Raw genomic sequence first — 23,641 nt, 5'->3', positions numbered from 1 at the left:
CATGTCAGATGTGTTTTATAATTTAGGCGCGTAGTTTTATGACCAATTAAAGGCGTAGATAATTTTCACTAAAAATCGTTTTGCAGAGGTTTGAAACATTTATATTTTTAAGAATACTGTTGCTTGTCATGCAAACGTGATGATTGGATCTTGGAGAGAATTGAATGCTCTTTCCAATGATAGCATTTTCAATTGTCAAACGTATCAGGTTAAGCAGCAAAATCCGTGTAATTATTTAGTGGCACATTTTGGACAAATACCATTTAATTCAGCGATTTTTTTCCACATTGTTTTTGATCAATTAGCTTTTCACAATTTTTCCATGAGAGACGGTACATTTTTATTGCTAATAGGCGCTGTTTCAACTCATTCCGTCTGACGATCACCTGAAATTAATATAAATTCCAAAATCCGTCCAAAACGTCCATTTTTCAAAAGAAAGTGTCCTCCCCGGTGCACGTGGCGCGTGCCAACCCCTGCACCGCACACCATTCGATAGCCCGTTCGATTCTCTACACGATGCTGTTTTCCCCGTACCGGTCGGGCCCACGGTTACCGAGATATTGCACCGGGACCGGACCCGTGTCGGGCAAATTTGGCTGTTTTCGCCCGTTTTTGCAAGCCGATTAATACATGTAAAGTCTATGACGCGAATTTGCACTTTTTGGGCACGCGCCACGCGCTCGCTATCGATCCGATCGAGCTGAGACCCATCAAAGGCACGTTGTCCATCCTTGTTCTATGAGTTGCGCAAACTTCAGCGCGGTAGGTGCAACGGTGTGACCTGTAACCCGCGCTACGCAGCACCATGTCGCGACCTTCGTAATAGACAGAAACTACGTCACCACAAATAGTAATATAGATATTAAAAATAAAACTTATATTTATATTTTTTCACAAAATTTTTGACTTTTCGATAAAAAAACGGAATATTTGTAATAGAACGCATGCTTATGACTTACTCTAGCATGTTTTAGCTAAATATCGTCAAAAATGGCCAAGTTATACGCATTATTGCAAAAAATTAACAATTATTAATTTTTCCAATCACTTTTTCAGTACGTATTTGACATCGTAGGTACACCAATATAAATAGAACCATCGTGTTCCTGAGCTCAAACTGCATCCAATAGACTCCTTTTTTGTTGAAAAATGTTAACTTCAAAATTTGACCTTTTTTGACCTGAAAGTGACCTGAACTAAGCTAAATTCGACTCAAAATGACCTCGAATGAAACAAACGACATAAAACTCGAAATCTATGGCCTAAATGGACCATAAAACATGTGTCACGTGACCGACGCATGATATTGTATTTCCGTGACCTGTGATGACCTGACCCTGACCTGAAAATCAAAGTACAAGTTTGGTATCCTCAGGGTATATAAAGCATCTGTTCACGATTGTGTAAACGAAAAATGAGCCTGATGTGACTTGAAAGACGGCGGCCAATGCCCAAAATGTGAACAAGCCAAAATGCTAATAATTTTTACTTTGACCTGACCTGTGACGTCATCGGTGACCTCGAAGTCAATGAAATTAGGTTTCGCTCGACAGTTTTTCCGGGGCTATCAGACGCCGTTTGAATTTTGACGATCGGCCCAGTAGTGAATCGACCTGTGTGATTAAAGCAATCTCGCATCGCGTCGGGGCTGATCCGCAGCGCGTCGGGTCTCATCCGCAGCGGGTCGCTGTCGTCTTACGGAGGTGACTGAACGGGCGGCGCAAACGCCCGACCCCGTGCCCGAGACTGACCACTTGACCAGTGACTGGTGCCCGTGCCGGCCACTGACGGTGTTTCGGATGGGTTCCAGTGCCGGGAGAATGTCGAAGGAGCTCGGTGTGACCGCTGCAAGGAGAACAAGTACGACCGGCAGGCCGGCTGTCGTGGTGAGTACCGAATCGCGCGCCTACCTCCCGGGGTGGCGGTGTGGGGTACCCGGCCTGCCGGGGTGGCGGTGTGGGGTACCCGGCCTGCCGGGGTGGCGGTGTGGGTACCCAGCCTGCCGGGGTGGCTGTGCCGGCCACCCTTCTGTGGACGGTATCCTCGGAAACTGTCCAAGCCCAGGAAGGCCTTTGCCTGAATAATGAATGGACAATCGCAGCATGTACACACTGTTGACTGTTGACTGAGTGTCATGAGTCACGACCAATCTAAATGCCCCCTTGTCCCCTCGAGAGCAAAGACAAGCAGTTCAAACATTAATGAGTTGCAAGAATCCGGAGCGTCCCTTTCTAGCCTCATTGGCGTGAACAAAACTTGCTCCGGCGCTGACCAGCGACTATGGCAGTTGGCCACCTAAACTTAGGAACGTGAGGAAAAACGTGAGAAATGCTGGCGAGCCGGGATTGTAGTTGAATGTGTCGTAAATTCTCCTCAACAGCTGCAGGGCCCGAGAGATTATCTCCCTTCCACGCGATTTCATGAAAGTCGCCCCACTTTCACTGTGGAGCCCTTCTGCGCTGAATATACGGGCTGACTGCCGGTGTGCGGGAGGCAGGGTGTGCCTAATCCAGGCCGGGGCGCTCTTTTGGCGGCGCGCCGCAGACGGGTGGCCGGCGGCCGGCGCGCGCTGCTCTGATCGGCTCTCCCTGTGTCAGACGCCACCATTGAAAGGCTATCGGCTCATGGGGCAACAATTTGCCTGCAGCCGGCGCGGCGCGGCGAGCTGGCACCGGGAGCGGACCGGACGGCAACTGGTGCGGGGGGAGCGGCGGCTGGCACCGGACGGCAACTGGTGCGGGGGGGGGGGAGGGCGGCTGGCACCGGGAGCGGACCGGACGGCAACTGGTGCAGGGGGGGGGAGGGCGGCTGGTACCGGGAGCGGACCGGACGGCAACTGGTGCGGGGGGAGGGGGCTGGCACCGGGAGCGGACCGGACGGCAACTGGTGCGGGGAGAGGGCGGCTGGCACCGGGAGCGGACCGGACGGCAACTGGTGCGGGGGGGAGGGCGGCTGGCACCGGGAGCGGACCGGACGGCAACTGGTGCGGGGAGGGCAGTGGGCCGAGGCGCAGGGCGGCCACTTGCCGGGCGCCTCTGCAGTGTCCGAGGCCCTGTGTTGTCCCCGAGCTGGTCTCTCCCGGTAAGCCTCGCTCCGTAGTCCAGGTACCCAGCCCGCGCGGCAGTCGGATGAGTCCCCTGGATCGCCGGTTATCGGTCGTAATCACTCGGGCCCTTCAGACAGCTCGGGAGACGAGAGGTAACGGCTCCACGTCTTAGGTGCGTACGTCCTAACTTAACATGGTGCGCCGATGATTGGTTCGGAAGATGATAATGACGTTGAATTGATGCGTAATGATATTTAATACATTTAACAACATTCTGGCCAGACCGGTCACTGGTAGTCGGTCATCGGACCGATGTTTTCCATCGTCTGTGAACCACCGGTGGTGACGGCTGACCGGTGGTGTCGGCTGACCGGTGGTGTCGGTTGACCGGTGGTGTCGGCTGACCGGTGGTGACGGCTGACCGGTGGTGTCGGTTGACCGGTGGTGTCGGCTGACCGGTGGTGACGGCTGACCGGTGGTGTCGGCTGACCGGTGGTGTCGGCTGACCGGTGGTGACGGCTGACCGGTGGTGTCTGCCCGCTGCCGCTCGGAGCGGCCTCAGCTCGCTGCCGAGTCACACCGCTCGGGTAAAAAGGCGGCCGTCGGACAGCGCAGCGTGGCCGCCGGGCCGCAACGGGAGCCGCCGGATCGGGTGGCCGCCGGCGGCCGGTGCCATGCGGCGCGGCGGCGCCTCCCGGCCCGAGGGGCGGCGCGCGGCGCCGGGGGTGGTCGGCCCTGCACAGTGCACACTCGGCGCCTCGGCTGGCCCTTAGCCCACCTCGGAGTGCACTCAGTGCGGCCGCAAACCGTGCCGCCGCCGAAACCGATGCGGCGATTGCCACGATTTATTTTCTCGGCACACGCGGCGGGCATATTCTGGGTCCGGCCGATCGAGCGCACAGAGGCTGAGCGGGTGAGCTGCGAGCCGCCGGGCTGAGCTGTGTGCGGCTGCTGGACGCCGGGCTGAGCTGTGTGAGGCTGCTGGACGCCTCCGCCGCGCTGTGTGCGCTGTGTGCTCGGCTGACCGGTGGTGGTGGTGGGGGTGGTGGTGGTGGTGGCTGAGCTGTGTGCGGCTGCTGGACGCCTCCGCCGTGCTGTGTGCGCTGTGTGCTCGGCTGACCGGTGGTGGTGGTGGTGGTGGTGGTGGTGGCTGAGCGGGTGAGCTGCGAGCCACCGGGCTGAGCTGTGTGAGGCTGCTGGACGCCGGGCTGAGCTGTGTGAGGCTGCTGGACGCCGGGCTGAGCTGTGTGCGGCTGCTGGACGCCGCCGGGCTGAGCTGTGTGCGGCTGCTGGACGCCTCCGCCGTTCTGTGTGCGCTGTGTGCTCGGCACGGCTGCGTTGCCGACGGGCGGCGCCCGGCCGGGCCGCCATCTGCCCAGCCTGGCACGGTACTTCACCTCCTGCGCAGTGATACCGAACCACACGGCACGGGCGCACGTGACTTCCTTAAACATATCCGACCGAGCCCATGGTCGAGCGCAGGGTGGGCGTAACCCGCCTTACCAGTCACCGCCGCGCGGACGTGTCGCCCCACTGGGCCAGAGGGCAGCAGCGCCGTACACGGCACACAGCGGCCAGCTGGCTGCGGCGCGGCTGTGTCCGAGCACAGTATACAGTAGCACCCCCACCCCCACCCCCGCCGAGAAGGGCCGGCCCGGCCCGGCTGTGGCCGTGCCGGTGGCTGGGCTGCTGGTCACGACCTGCCGACATTCGTACTCAGTCCGCGGCACAGCACAGGGACCGCACCCGACAGCCGCCGGCCGGCCGGCGCACCTGCTCTCTGATTCAGCCGAGTGGTGCATGTGTTATCGTCACCGTGCAGTGAGCTGGGAGCTGCACACAGTGCACACCAGTGCACAGTCAGGTGCACAGCCCGGCCCGGCTCTCGGCGCCGGCCGCCCAGCGCTGACCGTGTCTGCCTAGCGTCGCCGGCTGCCCGACGCAAAGCGTCCATTGTATAGTGACCGTCGACCAAGCAATGTACGAGAGCGCTGAGCACGGTATTTGGTGTGGTCGGCAGACTACTGTCTATACTTATAGAGAGCCCGTGCTGAGCCGTCCCTGATGGTCTCGGCCGGTGCAGGCTGACGTCGGACGGCCGGCCGGGTGGGGCCTGGGCAGGAGTCAGGACCCTCGCTGCACACCACCGCCTGGCCTGTGTCGGACTCGTTCGAACCCGCGCGGACGAGAGGCGTGCCCCGACGTCTGCTTACACGCTGCTCTGAGCACAGCCGACATTGTGAAAACGGCCGGCCCGTCCTGTCAGAGCTGCGGCGTCGGCACCGTGGCCGCCAGCCTGCAGTGCTGGGCTGTCGCCGTTCGCCCCACACCTCACACCCTGGGCCGCAGTCACATGCAGTGCGTTGTCACGGCGGCTCCGTGGCACCGCAGTGACCTGTGGTCTGTGGACCGTCGTGCCGTCGACCGTCGCGCCGGTCAGACCCTGTCAGTCGGGTTTCAGTACGGGGCGGCGGCGGGCTGCGGCCGGAGCCGGTCAGTAGAGCTCTCTGCAGGTACCGGTCACGTACCGGAGGGGTGAGGTCACGTACAGTAGAATAACTCCTCTCCGTATGCGGGCAGGTGGCGCCTGAGTAGCGCTCAGGCGCTGCCCACTGGTGACCCGCTTACGGCGGGGACTTATTTTGTAGACCTACTGTACCGGTCACGGGTCAGGTCAGGTGGCTCGCGAGGCCGCCCCAGCAGCGTCCCGCTCCCCGTCACATTGACTGATCTGCCTGTCAATCGACCGCTGGGAATTTCACAACATTGATCACACGTAGATTGGAAAACTGCCATTTGGAACTTGATTTGGAAGTTATTAATTATGGCCAATGACTTGCCAAACGCCGTCATTGACGGGCCATGGTATCGACATTCGTCCAACGCAGTGGACACTGGCACTGACAATCCTGATCGACGCTGTCGAGTGGATGACGCGGCGTGTCGCCGGCGCTTCTGGCAGCCAGCTGTGACTGGAGCACATTGTTCCGAACCTACCTCCCCTGTACATACATAGCCGCCAGCACTTTTTTTTTTGTAAAAATAAAGGAAACATCGTTCAGGACAATTTTTATCCTACATTCGAGGACATAGTAGTGCTGTGTGGGTGTTCGACTCCCTGTAACATATACATACATGCCTATAGTCTGATATCGATAGTGAACTCTGTTTCCCGTCCAACAGTGTCCCGGTAATAGTGTGTCCCGAAACAAAGTGTCCCGGTAACAGTGTCCCGTTGTGTCCCGGTAACAGTGTCCCGAGAACATGAGACGGATGTCCCGGTAGCAATGTGTCTCGATAACGATGTGTCCCGGTAACAGCGGAGTCGGGGCTGTCCGCAGCGGTGTGGGGCGGCGTCGCGCGTCGCGCCGGCTCGGGTTCCATTAGCAGTCGGCTCGGTCAGGTGGCCTGCCGGCTCGGGTTCCATTAGCAGTCGGCTCGGTCAGGTGGCCTGCCGTGAAGGTCGCTGGCGACGCGCCGTGCCGTGCAGCGGCTGCAGACCGCCTCCTGACCTTGCCGTGGCCGCGCCGCCGGCGCTCCGGAGACGCTCAGTCATGGACAGCGAGCGCTGCCCGAGATCTGATCAGATGCGCCGGCGGGTGATACCGCATACCTGCTGATCCATGATGGCGGAGTTGGCAAACGTGAGGAAATCGACACCTCGCACATTCGGCGTTCGGCGCATGGACGCGCTTCAGGGCGAAACTGTGATTTGTGCTTTGTCGATGCACGCGTCACTCGGCCGAAATTGCTGCCGGCGTAAGGCCCGGTAACAATATTTATCGACTCGCTGGCTCGCATGGGTGGCGACTGCCGACTTCCACGCCTGATGTTTGGTAAATGGACGTCAAGGTACAGAAGAAGGGCAGCGAATGTCCCGTGCCCGCCGGAGATCTGGTCGAAGTCGGCTAGATAGATAGATGTATTCGAACAAGATCCATTATAAAACAATGGCTTTTCACTAGTTCACGTAAGCGAATTAAAACATTGTGGACACGGCGAAACAGACATACCAGCTGGCAGCTACAATCACGCACATGATGAAGTCAGGTATACCCTACTGCGACTTAACAGCGCGTCTGACTGCAGAACGGAACCCGCACGTTCCGGGCTCCACACCGACACTGTTCAGTAGCCCTACTCCTCGGTAGCACAGCCGTCTCCTCCCTGCCTCAGTTCGGATAGTCGGGAGCGTGTACAGGCTGGCCTGCCTCGTGTTATGGCTGTGGCGCTGATCAGTCCGCAGACCAATAGTCGCCATGATGCTTTCAGGCTGCCCTGAAACTATAACCCGCTCGACCGCACACACAGTGTGATATATCACAAGCTGTTCAGCAGTGAGCCACTGCAGTTGTTCCAGGGACTGAGATACATGGTCATATCGCCTCTTGCCCGTCACTACTCGAACGCAGAAGTTGACAAGTTTTTGTACACGTCGAAGCTGCGTCATGCCACACGAACCATACACTGACAAACAATACCGTAACACGGAAAGGACAAGTGCCTCGACAATGGATTTCAGTGTCACTCTTGGGATCACGTGACGTGCATGAGTCAGAGCAATGAGAATGCCCGTGCACTTTCTAGTTACATTGTCGATGTGCGTTTCATAGTTGAGATGGCGGTCAACGTAAACACCCAGGTTCTTGGCGGCTCGCGACTCAGCAACAACAGTGCCACAAAAGTGAAGGGAGACTAAGGGCAGGTCGCGCAGCATCGCTGGTGTACCTAATACGACCATTTGTGTCTTAGCTGTGTTAAGCATCATGCCGTTAGCACAAAACCACTGATACATACGGTGTAAGGCGTTCTCCATACAGGCCACCATTCGCTGCACGTCACGTTTCTTTCCGCTGACCAACAGCTGTGTATCGTCTGCATACTGGACAATTGTTACATCATCTGAGACACTGAGGCTGAGGTCGTTGGCATACAACATGTACATGACGCATGATAGCGCTCCGCCTTGAAAAACACCAATGTTATTTTCTCGTGAGCGCGACAGTACGTTCCGTCCTTTACCGGCACACAGCCTAACCTGCTGAGTGTGATCAGACAAATAACTGCTGAACCATTTCGTGTCAATGCCATACAGTGCAAGTTTTCGAAGTAAATTTTGATGTGGCACTACATCAAAACATTTGGACAAATCCAATAAGACCAAAATTGATATGTTGCCGTTTTCCATTGCGTGAAGAACCTACGTTTGGCAGTGTGGTCTGTGTCCCGGCTACCCTCTGGCTGGGAGTGGGGCACGGCTCACTCGATTCGAGCTGCCGACTGCCGAGTGCTGACGGGCGGCGGAAATTGGACCCGGTCGGCCCGGCCCGCCTCTCAGCTCTGCGCTGCTGCATGGGGCCGCGGTGGCACTGTATGTACAATGTACATACCTACTTCGTATGTACTTCATACCGCGATACCTATACTGCCTGGGTGTGTGTGTGGGGGGGGGGGGGGCGGGGGGGGGAGGTGACAGTGCCGTCCACCTGGAGTAACTGCCCCAGCGCACTGTCGTAACGTGTCGTAGTGTCCATTCCACTGTAAACTACTTTCCAATAAAACAGCAATATACTACCCTGCCAGGTACGCGCTGTCGTAGTGTCCTAGTGTCCGTTGAAACTACACTCCAATAAAACAGTAATATGCTACCCAGCCAGGCAATCTGCTAATTAATTGTTCCTTTTTCTGTTGTGTGTCCGCTGTCCGTCCACTTTGTAAGTGCCCAGCGTCCACTTCTGATGACCCGAAGGGCCGAAGCACGGCTGTCCCGGCGCCAGTCGTCAGCCTAAGCCCGGCTTGGGACCGCAGTCCTGGTGCGGCGCCAGACGCCAGTCAAAGCCCGGCTTATAGTTACTGCCGTGTGATACTGCCGTGTGATACTGCCGTGTGATACTGCCGTGGGCCGCACCGGCCGCCGGACGGCAGATCCACGGACACTAACCGCCCGTGAGTGTAACGGCCAGCAGAGCGGTACGCCGCGGTACGGGACAGTCGCCAGCAGCGCGGTACGCGGTACGGGACAGTCGTCCACAGCGCGGTACAGGACAGTCGTCCACAGCGCGGTACGCGGTACAGGACAGTCGCCCACAGCGCGGTACGCGGTACGGGACAGTCGCCCACAGGTCCCTGAGTCCTATAGACGGCCTCTGTCTGTAGCGTCACTACTCGTCCTGTCGGCCGGTGTTGAAACGGAAAACACCTGTCTGACGGACTGATGTTTCCACCAGAGCAACGGCAAACAGTGCCCCCTCTCTGTTGAGTCTGTCCGTCAGAGCTTGTTGAAGGTATGACGGAGGACATACAGAGGCCACAGAGCAGTCCAAACAACCGACGGACGTGTCACATCCGACCGTCTGTTCGACCCCGACCCGATCACTCATCCCAGCTCGCGCGGCGCCGCCGGAAACCAACTCACCGCCACACGCCGCCGCAGTGGCGCCGACTATTGCTCCGGTAGCTCCGGGCCTTCCGTGCTCGAGTCTCGGCTCGGGGGAGGCGGCACGGCTGACGCCGGCGCTCAGTGCAGGCGCACAGCCGCTGCTCTCCTCCCTCTACTCACCGGCGCTGTGAGCTACCGGCGCGTCTGAAGGTCCGGGCGCTGTGGTCTGCCGCCGGTCAGTATAGCGGCGGGCGCTGTGGTCTGCCGCCGGTCAGTATAGCCGCGGCGGGCGCTGTGGCTGCCAGGGTTAGGAAGGTCCGGGCGCTATGAGCTGCCAGGGTTGGGTAGCGGCGGGCGCTGTGGCTGCCGGGGTTAGGAAGATCCGGGCGCTATGAGCTGCGGCGCCGGCCGGCTCCGCCGCGCCGCGCTGTGAGCTGCCGCCGCGCCGGTCGGGAGGGCCGCCCGGCCGCGGAGGCGGCGCCCAGTCGCACCCGGCTCGGATGGCCAGTGGCGCACCGGCGGCGCTCGGCGCAGCAGCGCGGTACCACCGGCGGCGCTCGGCGCAGCAGCGCGGTACCACCGGCGGCGCTCGGCGCAGCAGCGCGGTACCACCGCTGATGTGACTCGGCGACGGGAGCCGAACCGCTCGTCGGGACATTGCTTGGAGACTTCTCTGACTGTGTGCGCTGGCGAACAGTGAGTGCCGTGGGCGAGGGCCGTTGATGGCCGGCTGCGTACCGTTCACTTCAATAGCGGGGCTGCTGCCGGAGGTGCGCTGAGAGACGCCAGAGGTTGTCCCGTGTGTCGCGTCTCGCGCTGTAAGGCCGCCGCCGTCCGGAGCAGGGGCCGGGGCCGGACCGGTGCGCCGGTGATGTGCCGCCGCTGACGGGATGGCTCTGATCCCCGTTATCGCCGTGAAGACGTTCTGCGCCACCTGCGTCACCACGGCCGTCATCATCATCTCGTTCGGAGGGCGGACAACATGTGAGTGCCCGACCCCGGGCAGCGACGACAGCGCACAGCCCATGGAGGAGGCGGCTTCACCACACAGTATACCGTTAGCTTTTAACATATGTATTCAGTGGCCATAGTTCATTTACATATTAAGAGTGAAACTCGTCTAATTGTGTAGCTATCATTGCGACTACCTATGGGAGAAGTCCAGTCACCTACCTACACCAGTAGGTACACATGTGCACGATAATTACCTGGTGGTACTGATTTTGAAAACCGACGCCTCTTTTATTTAGGTACATTGAAAATGAAGCGGGATGAAACTATAAGGTATGACACGTTTAAAACGCCCATCCCTTGCCCACAATTTGTAGAAATCGCAGAGGTTTCGCTGCATTAGTGGCGTTAGTGTACTCTCAATTAGTGATAAATTACTTTTTATTACATTAGTGAATTGTGTAACTACTTTATAGAAATGGAAGGAGGTTTCGTGCGCACACTTCGGCAAGGGTTGTGAGCAGCCTCTGTAAGCGTACCTATTTATCATTAGGTACTGATTTACTGTGGTGCTGACAACTGGACACCAATCACGGAACGCAGCGAGAGGCAGCAATATACTAATATAATATATAATATAATATATATATAATATACTATAAGGCTGAAGGCATCCCTGAACAGTGAGCTGAAATGACACCCACAGGCCATGGAGGTCTGAAAGAATTGCAAAATAACCCATAAAGGTATGACTTAACTAAAATGATGCCCACAAAGATAGGATTGAAGAAGTGGCGCCTCTTACGCCATTGCGGAATATTCCGAGTAATGCGTTCTTTGCGCCCTTAATTAGCTAATTCTCAAACCTACCTACCAGCATTAACGCGTGAGGAGCGGCCGACCGCGTCCTGTGCCCAAAACCTGGCTGTGGTTTCAAGTGGTGATGAAACAGCGAGCCCGGTGAGCGTGACTGAATCCATTGTTGAAACTACTTACACGGAATATTCTGTGTCATAATTCCGGTCCTATGTTGTAACGGTGCTAGTTTTATGCGCTCGGTCGTATCGTGTTGTGATCTGAACATGGGTGGAATGACTCTGAACAACTTGGGCCGATAGCCTGATGTTCATTTGTCTGGTTCATCCACGTCCACATGCATTGGACTCATTTTTTTCTCTGCAATTTGCTGCGCTCTCCCAATAGTTGATCATATCTTTTCCTGGCGGGTCCATCTCGTCTCACTTTTAAGTTTTAGCGCCAATTGTGGGCAAAACGGTGTGCCGTGATTGGCATCTCGTCCGGTTCGGGGCGCCGCTGCGCCAACCTGCTGCGAACGGCCGCCGCGCCGCGCCGGGGTGGTCCAGGGCGCCGCCGGGGTGATCCAGGGCGCCGCCGGGGTGATCCAGGGCGCCGCCGGGGTGATCCAGGACGCCGCCGGGGTGATCCAGGACGCCGCCGGGGTGGTCCAGGGCGCCGCCGGTGATCCAGGGCGCCGCCGGTGATCCAGGGCGCCGCCGGGGTGGTCCAGGGCGCCGCCGCGATCCCGGACTCGACGCGCCGATGGGCCGGGACGCTCTGGGCTTGCGCCAGTGCCCAGTGGCTTGGGAAAGGCTGGGGCGCTCTGGTCACAGCTGCTGACCCGTGCCGCCCGGGGGGGGGGGTGGGTGGGTCTGGGCGGCTGGCTGTGCGGGGGGGGGCGTCCCTTTATCACTTTCCGTCAGTTCAACCACTCTTTGTAAATATGTGCGTGCCCTCACACCATGTCCCCATAGCCTAAACAACGGGTGCCATTGGGAGATGATTCCGCCGGATCATTGTCATCTATCAAAAACCTATTACGCACGATTGATGTGGTCTGACTTGCAGATTCACAATATCCCCGAAGCAGGGAAGGATTCGACAAGTCGTTCATGCTGGGCAGTCTAGCTCCAGCTCCGGTCTCTGTGTGGGACTGATCTGGATGGAGATGAACTCGGCACTTAGTTCCCGCCCCATCACCTCGGGCCTTCCCGTTGTACGTATTTAGCCCGCGCACCGACGGGGGTCCGCGCCAACTTAGAACCGACGGGGGGCGGTTGACCGCCACGAAGAGATTACACGTAGGAGCTAAACGTGGCCGCCAGCACCGGGGCTTGTACCGGGCTCTCACTTCCGGCTAAGCGTCGAATTCCCGCGCTTTTATCCACTCGGCCACGGAGAGGACAAGGCCAGGTCAAGCGTCAAATTCTGGGGTTTTGCATGATGAGGCTTACGAACAGCGGGATGGATAGCTCCTGCTCGAAACTCACCAAAAATGACCTCAAAGGCCTAGTGAAGATACCATGTGCGTATAGGGGTCATACAAAGCACGGGTCAAGGTCAGGTCAGGTCACGAAAGGTCACGGTTTTCACTTTCTGCTACATGGGCATGCGACCCGTGTTTTATGGCTTATTTTTTTCGCGCCGAATCCGATGGTCATGGTTATATGTAATCCAAAGTCACTGTCCTGGTCATCAGCAAGCATTAAAAATCGTTTATATTATCCATCATCAAGAAAAAAAGTCAATTTTTCATTTTTTTATTTTTACATAAAAATGCACTTTTCTAGACGAGTTTTATCTCAGGAATCTAATGCTGCCATTTGTTTTCACATGCGATGTTCAGAAGTGCCTCAAACTCACGAAAATGCGTATGACGTCACCATGCCCTTTACCTACATGTTGGAACTATTTTTTACAGTTTGGGGTTCAAAAATCAAGATAGAAAGTTGAAATTTGGGACATCTTATGTTCTAATAGAACTCTATAACATATATTCCGTTCTTTGAAAATTTTGAAAATGTTTGATTTAATTAGCTGTTTAAAAATATAAATTTTTGAATTTTTTTAGGGGTCAAAAACGCACTTAATGGAAAAAGCGAGCTAACCATTTCAACGCTCGCCCGTAAACGGTGTTTTGCCACCGTCGCCCATGCAGGGGGGGGGGGCTGGTGCGACCCCCCTGGCGTTTGAAAACGGAGCGTCGTAGAGCTTAGCGGAAAAGACCAACGGATTGCTCTCAACGGGATCTCGCGATTGGTGGTATATTTTTGGTCCTAGTTCAACATTTCACCTACTTATGACCGGTCAAAAATCAAATTTTCGGAAAAAATCTAACTTTTTCAGATTTCCGCGCCGATTGCGGCAAAACGGTAAGAGGTATCGACTTGAAACCTTCACTATCGTGATACGTGATCAATTTTCTATCGTTTGGTGTGTATTTCGATGTCATAACTCTAAAAATGATGCGTTGGGAGCATCGGAAGTCTGCAAGGTCATTTGTGCATTGGGTCACGTCAGGCGTGTGACGTCACTGACCTGACCCTGACCCAAAATGAACTACAAGAAACAACCGACGATGCCTGAAATGGATAGCAAATTCGAATTCAGGGCATCAAAATACCCCGTAAAGGCATACAAGTGCAAGAAGCCATTACAGGTCATCCGAGGTCACTGACCTTACCTTGACCTTTAGTAACCTTCAAAATGTCAACGGACATTGTGCCAATGTCAAATCAGCCAGTTGTGATTCTAAAACAATCCATCAGTGTGTCAGGTCAGTCGGTATTTATACCAATGTGAAGCAATCTCCAATTTAGCGTAGGTAAATCTGGCCGGAGGTTGTTCCCTTTATGACGTCATAACTCCGTGACCTGACATGACCTTGACAAAAAAAAAACAAAAGTTGCGCAAAGGATGCCCCAGAGGGTACTGAAATTTTGAGCAGGCTATCTGAAACGGGTCGGCGTGTAGCTAAGAAAAACCTCAGGGGGGGGGGGGGGTGCACCCCCCCCCCACCCTACATGGGCGAGGGTTAAAGAGCTCATTGAGCTGCGTCTTTTCATGTCCTTAATTTGCAATTTGCTTAAACCCCTGATTTTTGGCGATTTTTCAAACATTTACCATTCTTTGACGAAAACGTCATGTAGTTACATCAATAAAATCGATATGTTACAGTGTGTCCGCGAAATCCGTGAGTTCGCAAAGTCACTGGTTGATCCTAGGGATTCCGCGGAGTCACGTAAACTCTCGTGAATCCGCGAAATCACTGCCGTGGCTCCGCGGATTTACTAGAGTTTTCAGTGCGTCCGTGAAGTCACTGAAGAGTCGCGGGGATCTGCGAACTTCCTAGTTAATCCGCGGACTAGCGATTCTTTTTCAGTGAATCCGCGAAATGCCGATTCTTTTCAGTCATATACGAGTTAAAATGATTGCAGCGGATTTGAGTTGTCACTATTAGCTAACACTATTCGAGGTGGGTGCGTCTGTCGTCCCGACACGGTGAACATACACACGGTACCTTCGGTCGGATGACCCCCCGTGGTTTGTCACAAATTTCTCGTGAAACAAGCAGCTGATCGCGACGAAACTTTCCGTATCCTCGAGCTCATCAATTTTACACCTAACTTAAAAATTCCATGACCCCTGACCCAGCTGACTTTTTGACCCGTGTCCTATTTCTCAAGACCATGTTTGGCCAGAATCGCGATTCGGCGTATGCCAGCTCAGATTTTCCGCGCGGTTCCAGTCTTTTTGTGGCTTTAAACGTTCAAGCATGTTGTAATGGTGCTGGTGCAATGCAGTATGGCGGATGACAAGGTCACGATAAAGTCAGGTCAAGGTCAATGACCTTTGATGACCTTGGTTCACTTTTTTAGTTTTACTTGTTACTAGAGTAGTTTTTGGAGCTGATTTCGAATTTAACAGCCATTTGAACATTTACAAAGTAATTGTGGTGCCTTCGTAACATCTTACGAAGCAGTCAGTGGTAGGCAACACCTACTTTGAATAGCAGGTAGGACGCCTATTGGTTGACCTGACCTAACCTAACCCGACCTGGCATATGTTGCATGAAGCTATCGTCTGTGATCAAAACTAACATGAAACTCGTGATTAACACCCCGAAATAACACCCTCACTGTACGAAGTTCTAAAGAGGTCCAACACCCTCACTGTATGTACGAAGTTCTAAAGAGGTCCCGATTTTCCCAACTTCTTGGGTCATTCCTGACTTGGAAAGTTAAGTAATGATCGTGGACTTCGAAATTGGATATATTTGGCTTTCTCTCGTCATAGGCTTGATTTTTCGGTGAAGCTCTAGCTTGATCAGAAACAACTGGGCCAGGGTTCCAATTGACCCCCATATACTATGTTGATTATGTGCATTAACATAGAGGTAGCATGCTCTCACCAGAACACACCAATCAACATCTGTGCACAATCTGGCTACAATTCTAGCTTTGGTGACTCAAGGTAGTCAAGGTTGATCGTATTAGGAGGTCATAATGAGGAGGTCAAGAAATTGACCTGACCTTGGGTCATCGATATCGAAATTCCGAGATAAGCAAATTGTAACTACCAATGACCTTATTATATCCTGCAACTGTCAAAGGACTCCGTCGTCTTCTGTAGCTCTGACACGGTGACAAAGTTGAAAAAGTGATTTGAGGTCAGGTTTATTCGAAGTGACCTGGTGACTTGACCTAGAAAGGTAGGAGGTTCAAATTTGCACACAATGTGTAAAATTGATGCGGGAATAGTCATGCAAAATTTCGCGATGCTACGCGCCGCGTCTTTTTTCCTTATTTACGAAAAATTTTCAGGGGGCGGACATAATATACGCCCCCTCCGGTCAGTGCGCGGGTTAACTACCATTCGCAATTGTGAGCTTGAGGTCCAATCAGGTAGTTACTTAACTATTTACAGCAAATACCCACGTTTGAAGTGGAAGTGTTTGACGCACAAGTTTTTTATAATCTAAGAAAATATTATTTAGGAGAAAATATAAAATTATAAAGGTAGCAGGGTACCTACGTAGCAATGTAACATAAAACTTACCAAATGTCCCGAACTTTTTATTCCGATAGACTGATATTGCCATGCCGGCCAACAGGGGCGCACCCAGGATTTTCCAGGGGAGGGTGCCCGGGCTCAACTGGGCACCCTCCTCCGTATTCCGCTTGCCAGGGGGCCTTTTCTCTACCGAGGGGGCCTCCAAATGGCCTACTTTTTGACGGCCTCTATGTTTGGTGACGTTCTTAGCGTTATTAGTAAAGTTTAACCCTCGCCCTGGCAGGGGGTGGGGTCGATGGGGTTCCGGACAAAAAGTCAAATGATAAAAGGTAAAAGGATGATTAGTCAACAGACATTACGTCAAAAACAAGAAGTCAAAAATCTTAAAAGTCAACAGGTAAAAGGTCAACAAAGAGGAAAGTCAAAAGACAAAAAGTCAAAACGGACAAAACGTCAAAAGATAAAAAGTGAAATTGCCAAAAAGTCAACGAACAAAAAGTCAACTAGCATCTAAGTCAAAAGACAAAAAGTCAAATGGACATAAGGTCAAAAGACAAAAAGTAAAAACGGCAAAAAGTCAAATTGCCAAAAAGTAGAAAGGACAAAAGTCGAAAGACAAAAAGTGAAAAGGACATAAAGTCAAAATCCAAAAAACCAAAAGGACAGAAAGTCAAAAGGACAAAACGTCAAAATCCAAAAAGTCAAAGGGGACAATAAGTTTAAAGGACATAAAGTCAAAGTCGAAAAGTCAAAAGGTCACAAAGTCAAAAAGACATATAGTCAAAGTCCAAAAAGTCAAAAGGACAAAAAATCAAAGGGACAAATAGTCAAAAGGGCAAAAAGTCAAAAGGACAAAAAGTGAATAGGACAAAAGTCAAAAGACGAAAAGTCAACAGGACATAAAGTCAAATTACGAAAAATTTAAAGGACAAAAAGTCAAAATCCAAAAAATTCAAAAAGACAAGTCAAAGAGACAAAGTCAATGACACCTGGATCATCAGTCATTACATAGGTACATGAGATAATCTGTCATAATCCTGGAATAATTGGGTGGTTTTGACTCGTTATTTATCTGTAGTGTCGGGGCACGCACGGGGACGCGCCGAGACGCGCTGGGATCAGGTGACCCGGCGCGGGTCAGTCGCCGACCGGAGACGCGGGCTGCGGCGTAGGGGAAGGTGGGGTAAGACGGCCCAGCGGGACAAGACGGACCACCAGCCTTCCCGGCTGAACCGCTGCTGGTATCTGCTGCTTTATGCACTCACTACCTTTGTTTTCCTTCGTGCGAATGGTCACCTTGAGCTCATGGGGCCAGGATGCATAGATTTTGAGTTATTGAGAAAAATGTTGTTTTTCGTCAAACTGATCTAATATAAGAGGTCTAAGGGTGATTTAACCCGGCGACCGCTGGGCCTCCACGCCACCCGCCAGCCGCTGGGAGGGGGGGGGGGCATATGCGAGTAGTTGCCCCCCCCCTCTTTACTTCTCCGACGATATCGTCGCAACGCGAAGAGATAGAAAACGAAACTTTGCACACATATTCCTGAATATCTAGCCGAGATTGAGTCCAAATTTGGTGCCGATCCCATTTGAAATGACGTCACAGTGACGTCAGAAGCCCAATTATAGATTTGCGTCTCTGGGTTTCCTCACGATATATCCGACATATGAGACCAAATATATAGGGCCGATCATTGGTCAGGATCTAGTTAAAAGTGTACTTAGATGTGTCAGGATGATAACAGACCACGTACTGTTTAGATCATTTACCGTTGCGTTTCGTGGTCAGCGACATCGGAAACGCTCCATATCGGAAAACGACAAATCTTTATGACGCCACTGTGACGTCATCGTAAGTGCTACAACCTCCAAATTTCACTCAAATATGGGCTAGGTATTTATTTGAAGCTATGCCAAGTTTTAGCGTCGTATCTCATCCGGTTTCGGAGATAATACACCAAACGTAAAGGGAGCAACTTTATGCCCCCCCCCCCCCTGCGGCTCGTGGGTTAATGATGGCGCCTTTCGTGCATGATTAATATTTATTTGCATTTTACTATGAAGAACAATGTTTAAGTCACACTTAAGGACAGGCGAGGTTTCGCAATGCTGGGCGATTCAACATATACATAATTATAACGATAGAATTTAGATTTGGGGCAAGACGGACCACTGTGGTTCATCTCACCTAATGGTGGTCCATTTTACTATGCATATGAAAAAATAAAATGTTAACCCGCGCACCGACGGGGGTCTGCGCCAACTTCGCACCGACGGGGGGGGGGGGCGGATGACCGCCCCCCCTGAGATCTCGAGAACGAAGCAAGATAGCGACAAGTGGTAAACGGCATCGGATATGCACGGCCAAGATCTACAATTTTTACTAAGGTCATTTTCAGGTCAGGTCAAAGATGACGTCACAGGGGTCGAAAAAGTCAAAATGGCGGCGCTAGATATGGAGAGAGTTTTTCTCGAATAACTTTCGAGTTAGTCAACATAGGAACAAACTAAGGGCATCATCGTGATCCTCTCGTCAATCCGCATCGAATGATATATATGTTGACCTCGAAAGGTCAAGGTCAAAGGTTGACCTCAGGTCACGTGACCTCGAGGTCATCATGTATATCATTCGATGCGTCTTGACGAGCTGAACACAATGAGACCATCCACGCGTCTGTATCTTGTTCCTGTACGGAGTTATTGGCCAAAAACCTTTGGTGACCTTTGATGACGTCACATGACCTCACAGCTGCCCAACAGCAAAACAGACCTCAAGGTAGTGAAGGTTGATCGTATATGAAGTCATGTATGGTATATGGGGCCATTCCGACCCGTTTTAGTGGTAAAAACAGGGAGTTGATTTTTCCCCCATTGACTTATAATGGGGAGGTCGCGAAATTGGCCTGACCTTAGGTCACCGATATCAAAATTCCGAGATATACAAATTGTAGCTACTAATGACCTAATAATATCCTGCGACTTTCAAAGGCCTCCGACATCTACTGTAGCTCTGGCACGGTGACAAAGTTGCAAAAAAGTGACTTGAGGTTGGGTCATTCAAAGTGACCTGGTGACCTGACCTTAAAAGGTAGGAGGTTCAAACTTGCACACCATGTGTAAAATTGATGAGGTTATAGTCATACCAAATTTCGCGGCGCTACGCGCCGCGGGTTTCCCGCTATTTGCGAAAAACCTCAGGGGGGGGGGGGGGGTGGCGGATATCCGCCCCCCCCGTCGGTGCGAGGGTTAAAACATTGACATAAGTTTTAGTAAGTTTTTTTTAAGGAAAGAGTCTGTTGCATGTTAGCCATGCATGCAAGTGCTCAACTAGCATGCGTTCATGTCCAACGACAATCAATACACAGGTTCCTAGCTTTTAGTTGCACTTCCATCACACATGAGTAAAGAATAAAGGCTCATTTTGTTATTTTACCAGTATAACGCCTTTTGGGGCGACTAACGGAGCGAGCGAGAGGGTGGGCCTTGCACGTGCGAAATTTCGAGGGGTACCTCCAACTGACTTGTGCACGGCACCTTACTAACCGGTCTCTAGCGATGTGCCAAATTTCAGCACAATCGGCCCAGCCGTTCTCGAGATCTGGAAGCGGCACCCTGCACGTGCGCACGTGCAAAATGGGTCCCAACTGACTTGTGCACGGCACCCTACTAACTGGTCTCTAACCGTGTACCAAATTTGAGCGCCATCGGTCCAGCCGTTCTCGAGATCTGGAAACGACCCCTGCACGTGCGCACGTGCAGCAGCACCCCAACTCTGGCACATGGATATGCAGTGCCTAGTGGGTGCCTACCTACATGCCAACTTTCAGCGCAATCGGCCAAGTAGTTACCGAGATATTGCAACAATTACAAAACCGACACCTCTTCGTTTTGCACGTGGCACGTGCATAAGGGTCACCCACATGCATCGGGAATAGTCCATTACTTGGTAGAAGGAATGAAGCTACCCTACAAAATTTACCGCATGTAAATCGGTCAAGTGGTTGCTGAGATATAAGCCTCGCAAAAGCGTGACCACGGCCGGCCGCTCATACTCAGAAATTTCCGTTATTCTACGTAAGACTCCGCTCGCTTCGCTCGCTCCGTAACCACTCTGGTTACTTCTTCTTACAAGAGTATAGAGCAGAAGTGTAACACACATGAACGGATAGCAGGCACTGCTGGGTGGTCCTTCTTGCCCGCGTTTTTTCTTGTCGGTGATTTTTACATGTCCCCCTTTAAGAGCAGCCACCACCTAAATTTCTTAAATTTGAAATCAGTTTTTGCACATTTCAAAAAAGGAAGGATTAAGCACTCAGGGGACTATAAACAATATGAGGTTCAATATCAGTGTAGCAAGATATCCCGCGAGTTGCTGGGGGGGGGGGGCGTTAAACGCCCCCACTTTTTCGCCGGGCCATAGCATAAAAATGGCGCGCCGCAGGCGCGCCAAATTTTGGGTACCTGTAGGGAATTGATTAAAGTTTATTGTGACAAAGTTTCAAAAAAATCGGTCGGAAAATTTTTGAGATATCGAGGTTTTAGTGACGTCATGATTTCTGACTTCGACCAAAAACGGCATATGTTCAAAAAATCATATAAAATCACAAAATAGACATACAGACATGCCATAAATGCCATTAGACTGCCAATACCATGAACAATCAAATGGCTATCTTCGATTATTGATTATCGTTCCGCATTTTCCAAAATCTTGAACTGAATCTTGGCAATTTCTCGTGACTACTTCACGACCATGATACATGCATTTCTTAAATTGAACTTTTTTAGCCAAACACGTACAGGGTGTCTCAAAAGTTCGTTCACACATTTCCCATGCCAATAAAGCATATAAGAACCGGCCAAAAGTATAAGGTTTTGGTGTCTGTGTGTACACTAGACAAATATGCATGCTTTGACAACTGATTAAGAAGGTTGGAAACCAACCCCTTTGCTGTATCTCCAAAAATATTTGCCCATACCGATTTTTGTTGCTCCGTCAGCTGCCGGAGGCTGATAAAAGGTTACCAGCTTTCAAGCTCTTGCAGGGGAATCCCCTGCAGTTTCTGCGTCGGATTTAGTTTTGACTAGCTCCCCGGCAACATCTGATATTCCCTGAAAGCCGACAGCTTGCATCGACACCATTCTTGAGTATTTTGTAGGCATTCTCTGGCGCTAACTCCTTCATGAATGACTGGCGCCGACATCCCAAGCGCCATTTTCCTTTTCAAAACGACCCCAGTCCTGAACAAACGGGAAGTACCAGGAGTAAATTTTTCGCATCATATGGTAGCAGAATGTGTCGGACGTCTGTTTCTCAGACACATTGTGCAAATTTTGCAAATTCCAAGCGCTCGTCATTCCCCATGCCAAGACTTTCGCTCGGTTGCGGAGTGCTTTCCTCGGGAGATGTTCTGCTTTGTAAACGGCCCAAACCTGTCCATCGTGTGGTTTTATCGGGATTTTGTGTTTAAAAGAAAATTATTCGCTGCAGATCTGCCTCTTGAAACTTCGTTAGATAAAATTTTACAATAACTGACACTTTTGGAGGGTCAGGTGTCCTTGGCATTGACGATTTTTGTGTTATTGTCCCCAAAAATTAGCGTTATAGATATTAAAAACAATTTTAAATTATAATTTGTCTTTATTTTACGATGGCCTGCACTTTTTGAAAATGGGTAACCTCTGTCTGTGACCTTCTTGCGAGTTTTCAATAGTTATGACCGCATTTTCAGCTGCTTTCCGGAACACGAGTCTGCTGTCGTGCGAGGGTCGTTCAAAATGCCGTTAGTCTCGCATGGTTTCGTCCTTCAAAAATTTTAGCCACCGTTTTTATGAGATGATCATCATGTTGCACTCATCCTCGCCGACACTTAGCCATGTGTCATTTCCGACTTAACCATTCCCATTACTCCTGAAACAGAGAGTTTCACAACATACCGGACTTTGCAACCTACATTTTCGTGCCTGACCCATGGTCAGAGGTGAACCCTTTTTGTGAGCTCATGAAGGGTCGAATGCACTTAAAAACAATGAGACTGCTTGAGGAAGGTTGTCACCAATGCCCATGCAAAATTTCGACTGTTAATTTCTTGTTGATTCAGAATTATTGACAAAAAAGCATGGCTGGTACCTGTGAACGAACTTTTGAGACACCCTGTACACATATGATAAAATGAATGTCAGCATCGTGTTTTACGCCCCAAATTACCCATAAAATATGTGTCACAGGCTGCGAATATCAATTTTGATTTTCGAGGATATGTGCCTACCGGGTTGACCTGACCTTGACCCTGACCTATGCTTGACTGACCCCTACATGGAGCTGACACTCTTGTAGGCCTTATATGATGGATTGTGCACCGTTTTGACAGAGTTTATGACGAGAGGCGCCCATTGCGAAGTCCTGAAGTCCATGCTACTGAAAGCCCGATTTCAGGTGTTTGACCTGACCTTGACCCGACCTGTGACCTCAAAATTCAACTTTAAAGTACTCATCTGAAGCGTCTCGTCGCGTTCTTTCGTTTGCCGCCTCGTGCGTTTCGCTGCGCCTATTGGTTCTCGAGTTATCGGCTGGGGGCGTTTAACGCCCCCCCCCCCCCAGCAAACGGTGGGTGGCGAAATACCCCAGCAACTGCCGGGATATATGGCCGCAAACCTTAGCTGGTCCGTCTTACCCCACCTTCCGCTACTTGTAGGTACCGACGTAGTTAACGACTTCTGTTAAGGACTACTTTTTGCGCATCGGCGTTTTGCGCACCTGTTAACTATTTGTTTTTTGATTTTTTGCGTGTTGACTTTTTGTGTGTTGACTTTTAGCGTGTTGACTTTTAAGCATGACTTTTAGCGAAACGGCACCAGACTTTTAGCGTGTTGACTTTTAGCATGTTGACTTTTCGCGTGTTGACTTTTAGCGTGTTGACTTTTAGTATGTTGACTTTAGTATGTTGACTTTTTGTGAGTTGACTTTTCGCGTGTTGACTTTTAGCATGTTGACCTTTCGCGTGTTGACTTTTAGCGTGTTGACTTTTAGTATGTTGACTTTTCGTGTGTTGACTTTTCGCGTGTTGACTTTTGGCGTGTTGACTTTTAGCGTGTTGACTTTTAGCGTGTTGATTTTTAGCGTGTTGACTTTTAGCGTGTTGACTTTTAGCGTGTTGACTTTTAGGCGTGTTGACTTTTAGCGTCTTTACTTTTTGCGTGTTGACTTTTTGCGCGTTGACATTTTGCGTGTTGACTTTATGCGTATTGACTTTTAGCGTGTTAACTTTTAGCGCGTTGACTTTTTAACATGTCGGCTTTTTGTCTCTTTGACATTATGTCTTTTGACTTCTTGCGTGTTGACTTTTAGCTTGTTGACTTCTGGCGTGTTGACTTTTTGGCAGGTTGACTTTTTGTTCATTTGACATTTTGTCCTTTGACTTCTTGCGATGTTGACTTTCTGTCTGTCGACT

The 23,641-nt window shown here is 51.6% G+C and overlaps 1 protein-coding gene across 1 annotated transcript in view; it reads left to right on the top strand.

Moving 5' to 3' along the window:
- LOC122377717 (laminin subunit gamma-1-like) overlaps positions 1-23,641 on the top strand; it is a 163,530-nt gene that overhangs the window by 81,030 nt on the left and 58,859 nt on the right. Inside the window, exon 20 of the mRNA XM_043358081.1 lies at positions 1,814-1,889. Coding sequence (XP_043214016.1) covers positions 1,814-1,889 — 76 coding nt within the window. The remainder of the gene's footprint in view (positions 1-1,813; positions 1,890-23,641) is intronic.

Source organism: Amphibalanus amphitrite, unplaced genomic scaffold, assembly GCF_019059575.1.
Source record: "Amphibalanus amphitrite isolate SeventyFive unplaced genomic scaffold, NRLGWU_Aamphi_draft 000006F_arrow, whole genome shotgun sequence".
In the NCBI taxonomy this organism is placed as follows: Eukaryota; Metazoa; Arthropoda; class Thecostraca; order Balanomorpha; family Balanidae; genus Amphibalanus; species Amphibalanus amphitrite.
Note: the sequence above shows the minus strand (reverse complement) of the source record. Positions and strands in the feature narration are given on the sequence as shown.